At 41.0% G+C, this 18,996-nt stretch overlaps 1 protein-coding gene across 1 annotated transcript in view; it reads right to left on the bottom strand.

Annotated features, from left to right (window-relative positions):
• The window catches only part of DCLK2 (doublecortin like kinase 2), a gene marked incomplete at both ends in the record, with an annotated part of 153,542 nt that overhangs the window by 58,315 nt on the left and 76,231 nt on the right, over nt 1–18,996 (bottom strand). The window contains 2 exons of the mRNA XM_080697721.1: nt 4–105; nt 3,971–4,073. Coding sequence (XP_080553847.1) covers nt 4–105; nt 3,971–4,073 — 205 coding nt within the window. The remainder of the gene's footprint in view (nt 1–3; nt 106–3,970; nt 4,074–18,996) is intronic.

Here is an 18,996-nt window from a genome sequence, read left to right as displayed (position 1 = left end):
TACCTGAAGCTGGTGACTTGCTCCGACGAGAGGGCCCAGGGCTTTTGTATCCAGAGTATTTAACAGCTGAGGATCGAGAATAAGATGACTTCAGGACGCGGCATTCTAAAAGGAGCCAAAGTGCATTAAATGAAGCGCGTTTTAATACTGAACAAAGGCACACTATAGTGACTACAGTTTACTGCCCACAACTATTTTGTTACGCCCTCTTTTATTATTTACTTAATTTGGCACACAGCTGGGGATGGAACCCCGATCTTTATGCTTGCTAGGCTAAGTATTATACCATTGAGCTACACCCTCAGCCCTATAAAAAACATTAATGTACAAAGCAATGGTCCCTGAAGAACACCAGAGGTCATCTTCAATGGGGCCACACATCTGGTAACACCGCCTCATCACTCTGATGCGTTCTTAATGAACATGAAATCCCAGTGTCCTAACTTGATACACAGAAGCATCCACAGGTAATCCATGCCCCTGCAACTTTCTTTTTAATCCATAGCATTGACAGAGAAAGACTACAATTTTATTGCCCTCTCCAATTCCTTGGTAATCTTATTTTGGAAGGATATGGAACTCTAACTTAAGGACCCTTACTGTCTTATGGTCCATTTCCCCAAAGTACACAGCTTCAAAAATGAGGAAAATAGCTCTGAAGAATAACCCTAGTTTTTCTATAAATCGCCAAATAAAAGTATTGAGAGTATCAGAATTAATGACAGCTAAAATAATTCTAACTTGAATAATTATGTGCATGAGTTTTGGACTCCTATAGATTTGGGGTGAATTATAGATTCTGCATTTGATAACTGGAGGAGCCTGATTATGTTCTAAGACACCCCCCCCCCCCGACTTTTCTTTACAGATTGGGGTTAAGAATAAAATCTGCTCCAAAGGCTTATTACAAAGGTTAAATTAGATAACATATTGTCTGTAATTTACTTTAAAATTCTACCATTTATGCAGAAAGATTAAAATGTGCTTTAGTCTTAATCTATACCCTCGGGGCAATAAATTAACATGTGAAGTACACCAATCAGGAAAGCTCACACAGGGGAGGCTACTTAGCATTTGAAAGACTCTAATCAAAACCTTACAAGCTGGGAACCATAGTAACTTCTGCTTATTACTGGGCATTATGGGTGTTAAAAAGTATTTCACTGTTGACAGTGTAGTGTGGGCCCCAGTTAGAAACATTTTAAAGGTAAATATCACTCTTTCTGGTGCAGGGTGTGTAAATAGAGAGTCAGTGACTTGGAGCTTCAGAACTACATCTTCCCTGTAGAAACCAGAGCCAGTTCCATATCCAGCTCTTCAGAGAGGAATTGTTACCTAAATCAGGGTAGCTGAATTCAACAGATTTTTTTTAGTGGATCTTTAATGCAAGATGGTGCCAGAAACCTAAAAGGATAGAGTTGGGATAGATTACAAATTAAATTAAGCATGGTGATGAGGGCCTGTAATCCCAATACTTGGGAGGCCTGGACAGGGGATGGCAGGTTTAAAGCCAGCCTTAGCAATTTAGTGAGGCCATTCGTAGCCTAGTGAGACCCTGTTTCAAAATTAAAAAAATAAATAAATAAAATAGAGCTAAGGGTATAGCTCAGAGGTAGAATGCCCCTGGGTTCCATCCTCAGTACCACCACCACCGGGAAAAAGCAAGAAAGCAGGAAGGAAGGTAGGAAGGAAGGAAGGTAGGTAGGAAGGAAGGAAGGAAGGAAGGAAGGAAGGAAGGAAGGAAGACAAGTTAAAGAACTGATTTTAAAAATATCCTTTTCTCCTAAAATGTACTTGTGGTAGAATTAAGTCTGAGATAGCTGTAGGCACTACTTACTATGGGATGGATACCCCAACCACCATGACATATCAATTCATTTAATCCTCACTAAGTGTAGTGAAACAGCCATTATTATCCCCATTTTGTAGAACATTAAGTACCTAAAAATTGAGGGAAAAACATCAATAGTTCTTATCTACATCTAACTATTGAAGCTCATTAATGGTCACCAGCAAAAAAAAACTATGAATGATCCAAATGGCTTAGGTAAATTTATAACATACACTTTAGGTACTAAGTACAATCTGTATATGGGTAATAGGTGCTTAACATTTTTAGAATTGTTATAATTATCCAAATAACATTTTTACCTTAGAATATGTCATTTAGCTTCAGTGTTTCAACTGTTTTTTGGGAAAGGGGATGGAACCCAGGAGCATTCTGCCTATGAGCTACACTCCCAGGCCTATTTTTTTATTCTTTATTTTGAAATAGAGTCTTACTAAGTAGCTTAGGCTGGCTGCGAACCGGTGATCCTCCTGTCTCAGCCTGTCGAGTACTGGGATTACAAGCATGCCCCACCACGCCCAGCTTCACCAGTGTTTCAACTTTTAAAATGACTTCTATGGGCAACAAAGAAATATTTTGAAACCAAAGCTAAAGTAAAAGATGTAAAGTAGCTGGGCATGGCGGTACAGGCCTATAATCCCAGTACTTAGGAGGCTAAGATGGAAGGATCACAGGTTTAAGTGAGACCCTGTTTCAAACTAAAAAATAAAAAAGGGCTGCAGGTATAGTGCTGAGGTAGAATGCTCCTGGGTTCAAAACCCCAAAACACAAACACATGTTCATGCATGTGCATGAACATGTGTGTGCACATACACATACACATACACACAATGTAAAAAGATGCAAAATGCAGTTGATAGGTAAATACATATTTTAACCTTAATCTCAGAAATGATAGAGTGAGAACCGTAGCACGTGTAACACAATGGAAAATATCTACAATTAAGGACTTCCCAATGGTACTAGCAGCCTAAAGCAGGACCACTCCAATAGAATAATACAAGATAGAAGCCCCCAAAGAAATCTGGCAGAAGAAAAAAAAGAAAACAAAAAGAGTAAACTACAAACACAGAGGTGACTGACCCACTGTAACAAGAAAGAATGACACAGAGAGTTTAATATCATAGCTGTATCAGCTCAAATTTTAAAAGACATATATAAGCAGGGCCTGGTAGCACACACTTGTAACCCCAGTTCTTGGGAGGCTGAGACAGGAGGATCGCGCAGATTCGAAGCCAGCCTCGGCTACCTAAGTGAGGCTCTCAGCAAATTAGTGAAATCTTGTTTCCAAACAAAATATAAAATAGGTCTGGGGGTGTAGTCAGAGGTAGAAGGTCCCTAGGTTCCATCCCCAGTACCACACAAACACACAAAAAACATGTATGTATGTGTATGTATGTGTATGTATATATATATATACATATATATATATCACAACCACTTCAAGTAGAACTCATTTATCATTCATGTACTTTTTTGTAAGAGCCAACTTTTCTCACTTACAAAAGAGCAAGACCAACCATATTTCTAAGATCTCTCTTCTCTGTGAAATGGTATTTTTGATTTTACCTCACTTTACTACCAGCTAAATGATCATTACTGCTAAAGAGTTTTTAAAGTAATTAAGGGAATAGAGTAAAGCTATATTCCTATAATTAATAACATCTGAAATGACTGAGATCATTGATCTTAGTTGAAAACCTCATATATTGACTAAAATCAAGAAAAGGGCATTTTTTTTTTATCACATCCATGAAATAGCGTTTTTGTTTTTTTTTTCCTGAATACATACACAATGCTTGTTACTGTTTTTCAAAAAGTTGCAAACAGAACAATAAGGTCAAAAGAAACTTCAGATCAATATCATTAACAGTTTAGTAATTATATTTTTATATATTTTTTCCTTGTTTGTCTGTTTGTGTTTTGAGACAGAGTCTCCCTGCGTTGCCCACGCTGGCCTTGAACTCAAGCCATTTTCCTGCCTCAGCCTCCCAAGTAACTGGGACTACAAATGAGGGCCACCTTTCATCTTTCTTCAACAGACCCGACCTCTTAACATGAACCAAGTAATTAATCCCAAGCCCTCATTCCAAGGATTAAAAAAACGGTCAACTGCCTTACCACTGTGATCCAAGACAAAGTCATCCTGAGCATAACGGAATTTTTCAGGTCCACATGCAATAAAAACATCATCGTCACCAAAAAAGTCTTGAAGACAAGTAACCTGGAAAAAAAAATCACAACCAAGAAATTAGATACATTGGGAATGAAATGAAAAGTCAGAAAAATTAAATGCATTTTCAAGTTCCCTGCCTAATAACAGTAATGGGACAGATCGCTGCTGGCCAACACATCGCATTCCCAAGCACTCGGTTTTACAAAACACATCCACACACTTCCTTTAGACCTCAGAGTGACAGAAGGAGTAGTTCCAGCAGACATCCATACCCCTGTTTAACAGGTGAAGTCAAGACGTATGTGCAAGGGTAAGTGGTCTTTTTCCATGATCCTACCGCCGGTGGTGGCAAAGCTGGGGCTGGTGGAGGCCTCTGCCTTCTCTGCCATTCCTCCCTCCCAACAATTCCACTTCCCAGCCACGTGGCTTTGGGCATGATTACCTTGTACCTCGGTACAGTGCCTTGGGTTGTTTTGAGGATTAATACATAAACACTGTTCAGAATTATGCCTGGTACATACTGTGCTTGACAAGTTAACAGTCATTCCTACCATCATTGTCATCATGATCAGATAAGGGTTTGCCATGAAGCTAATGAAACTTGCCTTTCAGAGCTCCCCAGTGCCCTGTATCCCTCTATAGGCTATCAGCTTCAGATCCCACAAAACCTGGATATATCCCAGGGAACACAATCCATTCATCCCAGAGGTGACCATTAAAACCATCTTCCAGGTCTCTGGACACAAATCAGCTCTACTTTCACCTGTCCAACGGGTTGTACAAGATTTCTTCTTTAAAAAGTACTGCATTCCCAACAATAAAGTTTTAAAATATTGCTCTAGGACTTGGAAGGACTGAACAGTCTCAATAATTCCTTATGTCTTTCCTGATCACTAGCATTTTATTGGGTGGAAATTATCTCACTACAGAGTCGGAAAACAAAACCGCAGAGAGAATACAGTGAGATCAATACAATGGAGACGACTCAGCCCTCAGAAATTAAATGATCCCAATGATGACTTTTTTTTTTTTTTTTTTTTTTTTTGCGGTACTAGGGATGGAACCCAGGGGCATTTTACCTCCAAGTTACACCCTCAGCCCTATTTTTTATTCCTTATTTTGAAACAGGGTCTCACTGAGTTGCAAAGGGTCTAAGTAGCTGAGGCTGGCTGTGAACCACAATCCTCCTGTCTCAGCCTCCCGAATGCTGGGATTACAAGCGTGCACCACCATGCCCAGCCTGATAACTTTTTTTTAATGCCAAAAACTTGACTGTGCAGAACAAGAATATTGCTCATTTCTTGCAGTTCTCATCAAGCAACTTCTGGCTGTGTACTTCATGAAAACTCAGCACAGGCCAGTGTCAGGCTCTCAAGAAGAATGGTCTTTCTCACAGTCTGGTTATGACCATCCTCTCCGGGGCTCAGGGACAAACAGCATGTGCCCTGCATCTGGGCCAGAATCCTGGGAGTCGTCTCCTTTCTTCACAGGTCCTCACATCTGGTCCTCTCTACTTCCCACATGGCTCCCAAGCGTTTCCACTTTCACTCCTTGGTTCCCAGGCCTCTCTTGTATGGACTTATCCCACTGCCACCATATTGTCCATCCTCCTGTTGCCTGCTGCTCCCTAGACCAGCCATTATTGGGTCCCTGGGGCTAGTGTACTGGGTCTCTCTCAGGCACCAAGGAGTCCACACACCACCCACACCCTTCAGTGGCTCCTTCCTGAGACACCAATGCTCCTTCCTGGGCACACCCACCGCGCCCTCAGCCTCGCCGTTGCTACTTCTCCTCCCTCCTCAACACCTTACAACTCTGGGGTTTCCACCTGCATGGTAGTAAGTGGTGTCTTGGTAACAACTTTATTGAGATATGATTCACATGCCATCTGACTCACCCATTCAAGGTTTTTGAATATATTCAGAGTTGTGCAACCACCACCACACACACAATGAAAGCTAAATTAAAAGCTAGCAAAATTAAACGAATTTTCAAGTTGAACATTTTCACTTCTCCAGAAAGAAACCCAAGCCCATTAGCAGTCACTTCCTACAACCCCCTTTCCTGATCCCCAACACCCATAATCGACTTTCTTTCTTTCTCTCTCTCTCTCATTTTTTTTTTTTTTTTTTTTTTTGTGGTACTGAGGGTTGAACCCAGGGAGACAGACTTGCTGGGGCTGTGTCCCCCGGTGAGAGGCGATGGTCAGGGCACATGCGGAGACTTGGGTGACCAGTCTTCATCAGTGAAGGAAGCAGGAGGTTGGTACCTGCAGCTGGGGACGGACATTCGCTTTGGTCCTTGTTTTTTTTTACTTTAATTTTTGAGGCAGAGGTTGTAAGATCGCTGCCTCCTTCACTGAGAATGGGGAAGCCAAGCCATCAGCTGAGGCTGGGGGAGGCGGTCCAGCAGGTTGAGGAAGAGAAGGTGCAAAACTGCAGTCCCTGTGGCAGGCAGGGTGCAAGGAGAGGAGCCTGGTGTGCTGCAGGCATAAAGAACAAACAAGGGACACAAGACAAGCTCAGTTCTAAAACTAGAAAAAGGCTGGATAGTGCTTTAGAAAAACCCAAACCTTTCATGCTAGAATTGTTGTTTCAGGGCGTTGCACGTAACCAGCTAAGAGATGAAAGCCAATGTGAACAGGGATGATAGAAAAACTAGACTACACAGAGCGGGCTGCAGTGGGCGGCCACGGAACAACGCCTCTTTTGTACTTTGTCCTGCTTTGCTGCCGGGATGTGATGTGGAACCGGACCGGCCTTTCCCACAGGGCCTGGGACCAGCTGACATGTTTGATGGGCCGGGGTGGAGCATCACCCCCCCACCCCCGATCTTTTGTAGCTCCTATTAAGCTTGCAGTGAGGGAGAACAAAAACAAACAAACAAAAAACCACAGACTGCATGCACGAGGAGCAGATGAGGAAAAGTGGGGACTGCTTTCCCTCTACCACTGCTGGTTTAAAATACACGTCTCTGTTCTCACAATGTTCACAGACTCCTGTAGATGGCCATTACTATGCTTAACTAAACTGTAAACAGCAGTGCAAAGTGGTAAGCACGATTAAAGGTGAATGAAAAATGATTGCAGGCGGGCATGATGGCTCACGCCTATATATAAACCCAGAGCTAGGGAGGCTGAGACAGGAGGACTGCAAGTCCAAGAGCAGCCTTGCCAACTTACCAAGACTCTAGGCAATCTAGAGAGAATCTCAACCACCTAGTGAGACTTTATTTCAAAACGAAAATTAAAATAAGACTGGGGGTGTAGCTTGGAGATAGGACAACCCTAGATTTAATCCCCAGTACCACCAAAAATTCAAAAACAACCAACCAACCAACCAACCAACCAAACAAACAAACAAAAAAACCTGATTCAATGGAAGGGGATGAGCAGATTCCAGTTCTATTTCCACTTTCATTGTATAGGAAACTCGCTTGTGATGTTACTACCAGGAGTTCCCAAGCTTACCACCCCCTTTTAAGAAAAAAGAAAATTACTCAGTGCCCTTCCCATCTAACTTCTTTAAGTGAATAAAAAGAAAAATGCAGCAACAAATTTTGTGTCCCATCATATCCCTATATTTCATCCCAGCATCCCTCTCCAAATCCTCCCCCATATCACCCATTTTGGGAACCTCCCAGCCAGTAAGCATTAGCTAAGCACAGGCTTCTGCTGGGAGCAAAGCTCCACACTGCTGAGGGACGGGCGCACACACACACACACACACACACACACACACACACACACACCCTGGGCAGAACACTTAAGCCCTCGGAGGCTTGGTTTCTCTATCTGTAAAACTGACAATAAGCCAATTATGTTTACTCTCCAACAATGAAGTGACAGAATACGAATGCTGCTGGTATGGGCCATCTCTTCATTTTCGTTAATTTATGACCTCAAAAAAATTTTCTTTAGTACTGGGGGTTGAATCCAAGGGCATTCTACCTCTGAGCTACACTCTCCAGCCCTTTCTCTTTTTATTTTAATTTTTACTTTTATTTTCTTGCTAAATTGCTGTTGCTGGCTTCAAATCTGTGATCCTCCTGTCTCAGCCTCCCAAACCACACCTGGTTTGTGACCTCAAAAAAGAAACAAAACTTACCTTAATGAAAAATTCTTTCTGCAAGTATTAACAAAATAATAAGCACATGCTCTCCCACACAATCAATAAATTAGAGACTTCCCCAGATAAAAACATTGACAAATTAGATATATTCCACTGATAGCCTCTAATTATAGAAAATCATAGGCAAAAAACATCTTATGCTCTCAGAAATCCTATACAAAATGTAGTGTGTGTAATATATCTGAATATGTTTATGTGCATGCATTAAAGAAGAGATTCTATCAATAGCTCCTTAGAATCATCACAAAATGAATAATAGAAAACTAAGCGTGGTGGCACACACTTGTAATCCCAGTACTTGAGAGGCTGAGACAGGAGGATCATGGTTCACAGCAAGCCTCAGCTACTTAGTGAGGACCTCCACAATTTAGTAAGACCTTGTTTCAAAATTAAAAATTAATTAAAAAAATAGGGGCAGGGGTATATGTCAGAGGTAGAATGACCCTGGGTTCAATCTCCAGTACTGGGGGAAAAAAAAAAAAAAAAAGGATGAGAAACCTAACTTAAATGTAGTATGTCAGCCAGGCATGGTGGCGCACACTTGTAATCCCAGCATTCGGGAGGCCAAGACCAGAGGATCGCGATTCGCGGACAGCCTCAGCTACTTACTGAGGCCCTCCGCAACTTAGTGAGACCCTGCTTCAAAATAAAGAATAAAAAATAGGTCCGGGGGTGAAGCTCGGAAGTCAAATGCCCCTGGGTCCCATCCCCAAACCCGCAAAAATAAATAAATAAATTAATTAATTAATTAAATGTAGTATGTCAAAGCACAGCACTGGTGTATATCTATCTATCTACACACACACACACACATACACACACACACATACACACACCCACACTACATTAATGAGGATCAACATCTTTGGATAATGTAAATAAGTAGAACTATAAGCCTAGTGGTTGATAACTGTGTAATTCTAGATTTCCTTAGTTTAATGAAGTCACTATTTGCCAACTTAAATTTCACAAATATATACTGTATATTTTAACTGTTCCTAGTAATACCCCAATTCCATTCTTTTCAAAGTGAAATATCTGATAAAGTGCCCCCAGTCTGATATAAGCTAAAATAACTCTCTTTTACCAGTGGGAGACACATTGATTGACTACTGTAATTCATTCTGGTGTTAATCAAGCACATACTATAGGCCAAATACAAGTAGCACACAGCCTAGTGGTGGCGATCAACCGGAAAACTGCTAATTACAGTTCAAAATGTTACAAAAGGCTAAATGCTACAACAGAACACTGACTACTATGGGAATAAAGAAACACAAAGAAGAATTAACTGATGAGAATAGCATTTCATCAAATATTCAGTAACTTTGAGACTTCATATATTTGGACACCCAGGCAATTCTTTATGTTTTATAACATATTCCATATTCTTTAACACATTATGATATTAGTCCCTCTTATCATTAACTTTTAACATATGGGACAGGTCACTAAATTAGTCTAAGAAAAACCAATACAATAAAAAAAATTGTACTTTCCCAGCTACTCAGGAGGATGAGGAAAGAGGACCAAGAATTGAGGCCAGCATATTGAGAGGGCCATTTCAAATAAAAGAAACATGAAAAAACATCTTTATAAGAGGAAAAATTTTAGTTTAGAAGACCCCAGTTTCCTCTAAATTCTATCTTTAATGTAAGAAACAATCAATTCTTCTAGAAGCTCTTTTGGAATAATGGATGGTCATGTGGATTGTGCAAGAAAGCCATCTACAAACAGGGTAAAGTAATGTTTCTGCTAAGGTACAAAATTAAAGCTATCAGCAAGATCTAATGGAGAAATACCTAACTGAGGAATAATGTGCCTACAGGAACACAAGTATGGTTTCCAAATGAATGGGGCATTTACAAAAGTAATTTTTCTATCATGCAGTAGACAGATTAATTAGCCCAGCGTGAATAGGTGCCAGCCATAAACTTCTCTTCTAGTTCTTAATAGCTTGCTACAATCGCTTTTTTTCCCCCCGTTTGGTCTCTGTTAAAAGATATACAGCCATATGTGAAAAGCTTGAGGTCTAATAAAAATGCTATGTATGTATGTACGTACGTACATATGTATGCAAAAAGGTAAAGGGACACAGAAGTACAATCTTCTCTAACACATATTCTGACCCACAGGAGGCTGTGTGTGACCTTAAGTGGCTCTCAAAACCCATTTGTTAAAGGATTGTTTCCCATGTTGGTGCTATTAGGAATTAGTGGAACCTGCATAAGGCATGGCCTGGGGGAGGTCTTTAGGTCCTTGGGGGAGGTCGGAGGTCGTTAGGTCCTTGGGGGAATGCCCTTCAAGGAGACTGCAGCCCTTTCTCTCTCTTTCACTCTTGGCCTGAGGTGAACAGTTTTACTCCACCATACATTTGTGGTGCCGCTTTGCCACAGGCCCAAAGCAACAGAGCCAACTGATCGTGGACAGAACCCTCCAAAACTATGAGCCTAAATAACCCTTCTCTCTTTATAAAATGACTACCTAGGGTATTTTGTTACAGTAATGCAAAGCTAACATTCTGACCCATGGGAACTCTGGAAATCTTGTGTTACTCTTTCCAAAGTTAAAAAGAAGTTAGTGGCTAAACTCTGAATTCTAAAGTCTAAGTACTTTATTTTCTAAAAAGAGCTAATTTATATTTTAAAAGACTGCTTCCAAAAAAGTTGAGTTTTTCTGAAAGGAGGGAGAAAGGACCACTCATTTTTAAGTGAGATATCCTTCTGTTCAAGATTCAGCTTCATATGTCGTCAACAAAATCTTCAATGCCCCTCCAAACCCAGCTGTTCCCTTAATACGCTGTAATTCATGTAGCACAGACATCATCACTGAGACAACTGCCTGGTTTTTTGTCTGCATCTCTCACTAGACTGAGACGCGTGCACACAGATCACTCTTATGTATCACTGTAATTCCATCACATTGCAGAGGCTCTGTCAAATGGGGTTTGCACCATACTGAAATGTCTAGGATCTTATTTCCTCCAGGTAACCCTTTTAAAGGCTCCACCTCATACTCTTCCTACAAGTTCCTGTCAACCCATTAACATGCAGTGTAGTCCCTGTTCCCAGGTTTGACGTCTGTCTTCTTTACCAAGATAACCTATAAACGCCCTGACCAAACTAGTCAAATCCTATAGCTCCTTTTCAGCAAAAAACTTGGCTGGTTAAATTTTAGCCCTACATACCTTAAAAAGTAATTGCCTAAAAACGAATCTTAAATCATGCAAGCTCTTTCAAAAATTAAATTTTCATTATTATTTCAGGGTGATTTGAGGAAAATTAACTGTGAAATCTACTGCAAACTTTTGGTAGAAGAGATTCAAGACAATGCAATTTGCAATTTTCCCCAGATATTTAATGCTATGCAGAGACTCAAGGTTATACTAATTAAAAGAAGGTCTCAAGATATTTCATAAGCTTTATTTGTTTCAATTGCAAAAGTAACATCTTTGGGTCTCAGTGAGAGAGTAGCTTAAATTGGCATTAACCTAATTTAAACAGAGTAAGAAGCCGGGCGTGGTGGTGCATGCTTGTAATCCCAGCATTTGGAAGGCTGAGATGGAAGGATTGAGGTTGGCGGACAGCCTTAGCTACTGAGCGAGGCCCTTTACAACTCAGTGAGACCTTATTTAAAAAAAATAAAGACTAAAAAATAGGGCTGGGGGTGCAGCAGAGATACAATGTCCCTGGGTTCCATCCTCAGTACTGAAAAAAAAAAATTCAAATAGAAAACAAGCAGTAAAAGTGAAAATCTTAGCACCTTGACATGTCCGCCACATGGAAAAAGGACCACATTCTATAGAAGAAATAATAGGATGATGATGTATAGCAGTAGTATAAAACACATCAGAACTTTTAAAAAACTTTGAGAGAAGAGAATTGCATATTGTATGCTGAAATGAAATGCTTTCATTATCAGAGTTCAGCAACAAGGTTGTGATAGATAGGTCACATGACCCCACAGTGGGGACAGGTGGTGGGTGGAACCCCGGAAGCCAGCAGCGGAGATATCGCGAGAAGCCAGGAGTCACGAGACCCCAGGCATCCAGAGGGTCCAGATGTCCTAAAATAATCCACGTTTGCACACTGTTAGCCAACCCCCCCACACACCCCGCTTAAAACACTCTCCAGATGCATGGCTCATCAGTCCCTTCCCCCATGGCCACCAGACTTCGCCCCGAAGGTGCAAGTCTGATTAAAGCAGCAGCTTTTGATAACCTGGCTGGTGTTTACCTCCTTCGCAAACTCCCTAGCTCAATTTTCAACATTACAGGTTGTTTCTTCTAGTTGGGCATGATGGTACATGCCTATAATCTCAGTACGTGAGACAGGAGGATCACAGGTTTGAAGATAGCCTCAGCAGCATAGCAAGACTCAGCAACCTAGAAAGACCTTGTTTCAAAATAAAAGGGCCAGGGGTGTAGCTCAGAACTACGTAGAATGCCCCTGGTTCAACCCCTACCACCTAAAATAAATAAAACATTGTCTCCTCTACAGAATAGTTAAAATACTATTTCTTGCTTACTTAAAATTTGAAGGAACTCAGAAGTTCAATAAATGGCCTATATTTGAAACTAAAATTATATACGTTTATCATGGAACTATATTGATATCATTGAATTTTTCTCAAAAATTATTATGTCATAAAACATCAAAAGAGAATTACACTTAATTTTGAATCCAAGTCATATTCTACCTTGTAAAGTTTTTCTATACTGAAACCTACAGACTCACAATTTTTTAAGATGTCAAAAAATATAAAAGCCAATTTTAACATAAAATAAAGAACAACTGTCAGAGCTGCCAGGGCCATTATCTTTATTTCTATTGCTGTGCAGGACATTTCTAAACCGATTGCCCAGCTAGATACTAGAAAGCTATCAATCAACAAATCAGCAGATGAACCTCATTGTTACTAAAATTACCCAGACACTCCCCACTCCTCCCCTCCCCCCTTTATAAAAATCAGTTTTTATCTCTTGAATAAAAGTTGCTTTTAAAATGAACAAAGAAGGGCTGGAGTACACCACTTAGTGGTAGAGTACTTGCCTAGTGTGCTTAAGACCAGGAACTCAATAATTTAATTCAATCTGATCTGCAGCACGTACACACACACACACACACACACACACACACACACACACACACACTTCAAACTGCTAAGAACCACCACCAGAAAAACAAATTCACAGGTCTGGAAGTGGGGGCTGGGGCTTCCCCCCATTTCTTCACCCTGGGCAAGGAATACAATTAGCATAAATAGCTGCTTTGTTCCCAGTAAATGTTGGCTGGCGTACAGGAAGGGTAGGACCCCTTTCTACAGCAAAGAAAGCTTGATTTAGAATAGCAATGTTTTTCTGCTTCCTGTAAATCCATTGAGCCAGGCGCTCTTGGACCCTGTGGTTGCCATGGAAACAGAACTGAAGCTTGAGGACCAGGGCACTTACTGTAAAAGGCTTCCCGCTGGCATCTGCAGACAACTACCTACATTCAGTGTGTTCCCATTAAAACATACTGGACCTTCTCTTCCTCTCCCACGGCAGCCTCCTCATAATTAATGGCTATTTACCAGCCAGGACAAGTCACAGAATATAGGAACCAAACATTTGGTGTCAGGAAATATTTCTCTATCAGTAAAATGAAAAGATCTTAAAATTTCAAAGGTGTTTAGCTACCAAATAAATTCTGAGAAAAGACACAATGATCACTCACTCTTCTTATAAAAGAGGCAATTTCTAAGTTGATCCTCCAACTGACGCCCCTGAGGAACCACTTCCTTAGTTTTAATTTCTATAGGAAAGGGTTTCAAATCTACTCTGGGGGCTTTCTAGCAAAATTTAAAAAAAAAAAAAAAAAAAAAAAAAAACCTCAAGCAAGGTACTCAAAAGAAATTTATTAAGTCAACCATCATACACCTTCCTCCAATTCTGTTCAAACAGATGTGCCCAGGCCTTGTACAAATGCACTCTAGGACTCATACAATAAACAAAAAAGGAAACTGCATTACTAAAAAGCAACTAGAAACCAAAGTACACGGTAGCAATTTTCTAATCCAAAATTTTGTTTCTAACAGCAAGAGAAAGGGCATGATCAAGGAATATTAACTTCATACTTTATATAATGTCTCATTTAAAAAAAATAAAGTTCACTTATATTTCCCAGGACAACCTTGTGAAAGGCACACTACCATTCCCATTTTATACAAAAGGAAGTTTAAAGAGGCCCCCGAAGGTGAAATAACTTCCTGGAAGTCACAGGGCCAGCCAAGAGAAACTGAGACCTGACTCTGACTGACAAGATGTGGGACAGATTCTTTGTACTTGGCCACATACTGTCTCCCTGAAGAAGTATTAACAGTGTGATTTACAACCTGAGAAAACACAGGAGAGCTTATGAAGATAAGTCAGAGACATTCTTAAACTTATCTAAACCCCAAATAACTGGACCATTTTTCTATGTCTTATTTTTATGAAGTAAATAAATGGCAAGTATGTAATCTTATATCTAGGGTTTTTTTTTTAAAGGATCAACTTCTAAGTAATGTTATAAGGTCAGCAGAAGTTGGGGCCAACCTCCTACACTGCAGGGAATACTAAATATGTTCTGAAATTGATATCTTTAAACAAATTGGCTCTCTTAAAACAAATTACAAACACAAGCCACAAAATCATATGGTTTTAGAACAGGACTCCATTTTGCTGCCACATTGGAAACACTAAGAGCCTAAATATGTATTAATAAATATTATAATCTTTACATTTTTTAAAATAAAAGCAGAACCTCCAAAATTCTTTAGGAATTGATTCTCTGCACACAAAAATCAAATTAGTCCACTCTTTTGGTACACGGCTAGCATATGGTAATCACATCAAAGTAGTTAAGATCTCGGAAACAAAACTAAAAGGATTATTAACGCGCTAGGATCTGGGTGTAGTGGCACATGCCCATAATCCTAGCACTTGGGAGGCTGAGACAGGAGGATCCAAGGCTCCAGACCAGCCTCAGCAAGGCAGCTAAACGCTGTTTCAAAACAAAAAATAAACAGGGCTGAGGGCAGGAGTATGCTTCAGAGGTAGAATACCCGGATTCAATTCTAGATACCAAAAAAAAAGCTTTTTTAAAAAATATATACAATTAGCTGGGCATGGTGGCTCACGCTTGTAATCCCAGCGCTTGAGAGGCTGAGACAGGAGGATCACACAGGTTCGACGCCAGTCTTAGCTACTTAGTGAGGCTCTCAGCAACTTTAGTGAGACCCTGTTTCCAAGTAAAATATAAAATAGGTCTTGGAGTATAGCCCAGAGGTAGAAAGGCCCCTGGGTTCCACCCCCAGTACCACACACACAAAAAAATATATACAATTACAAGTATATAGTAGTCGCCAAGGATGGTGGTGCAGGCCTGTAATTCCTGTACCTGGGAGGCTGAGACAGGAGAATGGTAGGTTTGAGGCCAGCCACAGCAATTTAGTAAAACCTTGTTTCATAAATGAAAAGGGCTGGGGGTGTAGCTCAGAAGTAAAAGTGCCTCTGGGTTCAATCCCGAGTACCAAAACCAAAAAAGTGATATGAAAAAACACGGTCAGTTAATTCTGTAGGTATTCTAGAAAACACCACGTCCTCGACACTACCAGCACACTGTTACTGTGCTGTATTATAATGAGGATATTCAGGCTTCAACGAAAATAATCTCTATTAAAAAGGAGCATGCGCACTTTTACCCCTCCTTAACTCTTAGAATGTTCAGCTTCCCTTGACATCTTGAACCTTCAATTCTTGTATAAAAGAACCAAACCATCCTAACCCTCCACTGAACAGTTCCTCTGCCCACTTCTAATCTGCAGCACTCAAAAAGACACGTCCCAAGTTTATAAAACTTGAGTGTATAATGAGAGTAAACTGGGTGAGGGTCAGAGGCTTTCGGAGGAAAGAAAAACTTGGGTGCCCACATTCTACACCGCCCCATCACAAACTTCCCTCTGCTGATTTCTTAGTCCTAAATTAATCCCAGCAGGTGAGTACTTTATACCGAGTCCAGAAGATTGTGAGGTGGTACTGTGCTACAGAAAACACAGGACTTTGGTTTCTAGACTGTGTCTATTTTCACAGGATAAGGAGTCAAAATTTTCATTTTCAAACCAGTATAGATCCTATAAGAAATGAGAAAAAAATTCCCCAGTGCAGTTTTCTCAGCAGGTGAAGGTCTCCTTTCTAGAGTTACTGAAATCCTCTGAATACGTTGCATGCCTGTGGCTATTCGGAGGCAGAAAGCAGGCCATCTGTTCAAATTATTAATGGCAACATTTTACAAGCAAAGCTGGTATTGGCTGAGACGAATACCACAATTCAATTTTCCTGTTTAGAAGACACCTGTTCTTGAAACACAGCCAACACTTGTGTGACACTAACACAGATATAAGTGGCAGGTAGTGATTTGCAAGTTGTTAAAACCGACACTTAGTTCAGGAGAATTCAAAGTGAGATGGTTAAGTTAGACCCACAGGTTTATCAAGGCTCACAATAAAAATGCAAATGCCCATGGGGGTAACCTCATAACGGTTGACTGCGCTTCTGCCCTGACCTATGTGGAACCTTAGAATGAAGTTAAAAACAATGTTATTTTGTTGGGTATATGTTGTTATTGTTTCATTTTAAGATAATTTGGGATTTAAAAGTATAGCAAATAAATAATGCCCAGCCCCTCAAATTAACAAATGTCATAATAATGTACACTTCAGATTTCTATGGGAATAAAACAAAGAGCCGGGCGTGGCGGCGCACGCTTGTAATCCCAGCATTCGGGAGGCAGAGACTGGAGGATTGTGGTTCGCTGTCAGCCTCAGCTACTTAGTGAGGCCCTTTGCAACTCAGTGAGACCCTGCTTCAAAATAAAGAAGAAAAAATAGGGCTGGGGGTGTAGCTCGGAGGTAGAATGCCCCCTGGGTTCCATCCCCAGTACAGAAAAAAAAATATATATATATATGTATACATATAATTCTACCACTAACATTATTACATTTTTATTAACTATAAAGGTAAATTCTGTATAGTGTCAACTCTTTTAAAGAAATGCTTGTTTCCTCAGAATGTTGCCTTTTGATTTATATATTAGAACCATTTTAGTGATCAAGTTCTCTGATGCAAAAATTAAAGGGATGTTTGAATCAATTTATTCTTCACACAGAGTCTTTATCGCCAACTATGAAAACGGGATGTGTAGCAGATGCTTGACATGCAGGTCTAGAGACTGAGGCATGACTGTTATTCCAAAGAACAGAGCTTCTTGACAGAAAGGAGTATCAGCTCGGGGGTGGTGGTGGTGAATTATCATGAAAGAATAAAATAAAAATTAATAACAAATAATAAAATAATATTATTAATAAAATAATAAAATAAAAAGGAATAAGATCGCAATAAATAATACAAATAATAATAAAATAATAATAAAATTATCATGAAAGAACTAAGCTTCAGTGGGGGGGGGAAATCTGCACTATAACTTAACTGATTCATAGAAATGGTTCCTTCCACAAGGCAAAGCAAAGGAAGAAAAAATCATCTGAGATTTATTCTACACCGTAACTCAAGACAGGGTTCAGAGGCATCGGGAACTTGATTGGGGGAGATGCGTACAGGAATCCCTCCCTGAAGGACTGCACAAGCGAGGAAGTACTGATGAACTGTGTGCGTGTATAATTTCTTATCTTCTTCTTGCATCCAGAGACATGATATTCTTTCAAAGAAACATCTATTTATTTTTTGCAGGTCCCCAGGGCTGTCAATTAAACTGGGACTGGGACCAGCGAGCAAGGGAAGTTGTCGGTAAGCATTTATCATCAAGCTATACGCCTGGCTTGAGGAGCCAGCTGTCTTAAATAACCATCCCCTCCCTGGGGCCAGGAGTCTGGGCAGGAATGCTACTCGTGTCAGAAACCCAAGTCATAAGATTAGATGTGAATGGAAAAGCAAAGGGAACGCAGTCTCTTTTCTCCAGCTGGGATTGATTATTCCCTTTCCAACAAGGAGGCTGTTATTTAGCCTGAAAAGAAGAGCCTCCTTGCTTCTTGGACATTCTCCAGTCCATCTTGGCACCTGAGTGGCTCAGAGAATCCCCGCCTCAGCACAGCGCTCATGCCTCGTGGCCTCTGTCCGGGATGATGCTCTGCTACTCCGTGGACAGAAGTTCTTGGGTTCTGAGGTGGCAAGAGGACTTGGGAACCCAGGCAGGTGCATGGGGCCAGGTGGGCATCGAGAATGGAGGCAGCAAGCCCGGGGAAAACACCCTACTCCCTTGTTATTACTATTGAACCCTGCACCGTAGACACTCAGGGGGGCTGACCGAACAAATGAGCGGATGGACTGCACAGAAGCAGGGGCTCCGGGTGCAGGCGTCACAGGCCTGGACTCACGGCAGGGGCAGCTTTCACTGCTGAAGGAAGCATGGAGGCAGCTAAGGAGAACCAAAGGGTATTTTGGCAAAAAACAGTTGTGAGGAGATGGAGAGAGGCCTGAGAGCACAGGCCTAAGGATTTGAAAGGGGGTCTCAAATAAGTAAATGCTATTACCAAGATAAACTCCATTCAGCTCTCCTCTACCACCGCAGGCTGCCTAGCTCTCCAGCAACGGGAGCAAGGCGAGGGAAATACTTGGCTGATAGCAAAAGCAAGATAACGGAGACGCGGTGTAGACCTCAGTGGCCCAGCCCTTTGGATGGAAGACTATGTTGAGAGCACAGAGAAGGAGCAGAGGCAGGACAGGCTCCCGTGATGCCCAGAGGCGTGCCCACTCCCCCCTCACTGGAACACAAGAAATGCCAGAGCAGGTGCAGTGGGTGTGACGT

Source organism: Muscardinus avellanarius, assembly GCF_963383645.1.
Source record: "Muscardinus avellanarius genome assembly, chromosome: 6".
In the NCBI taxonomy this organism is placed as follows: Eukaryota; Metazoa; Chordata; class Mammalia; order Rodentia; family Gliridae; genus Muscardinus; species Muscardinus avellanarius.
This window is presented reverse-complemented; position numbering and strand designations above follow the sequence as displayed.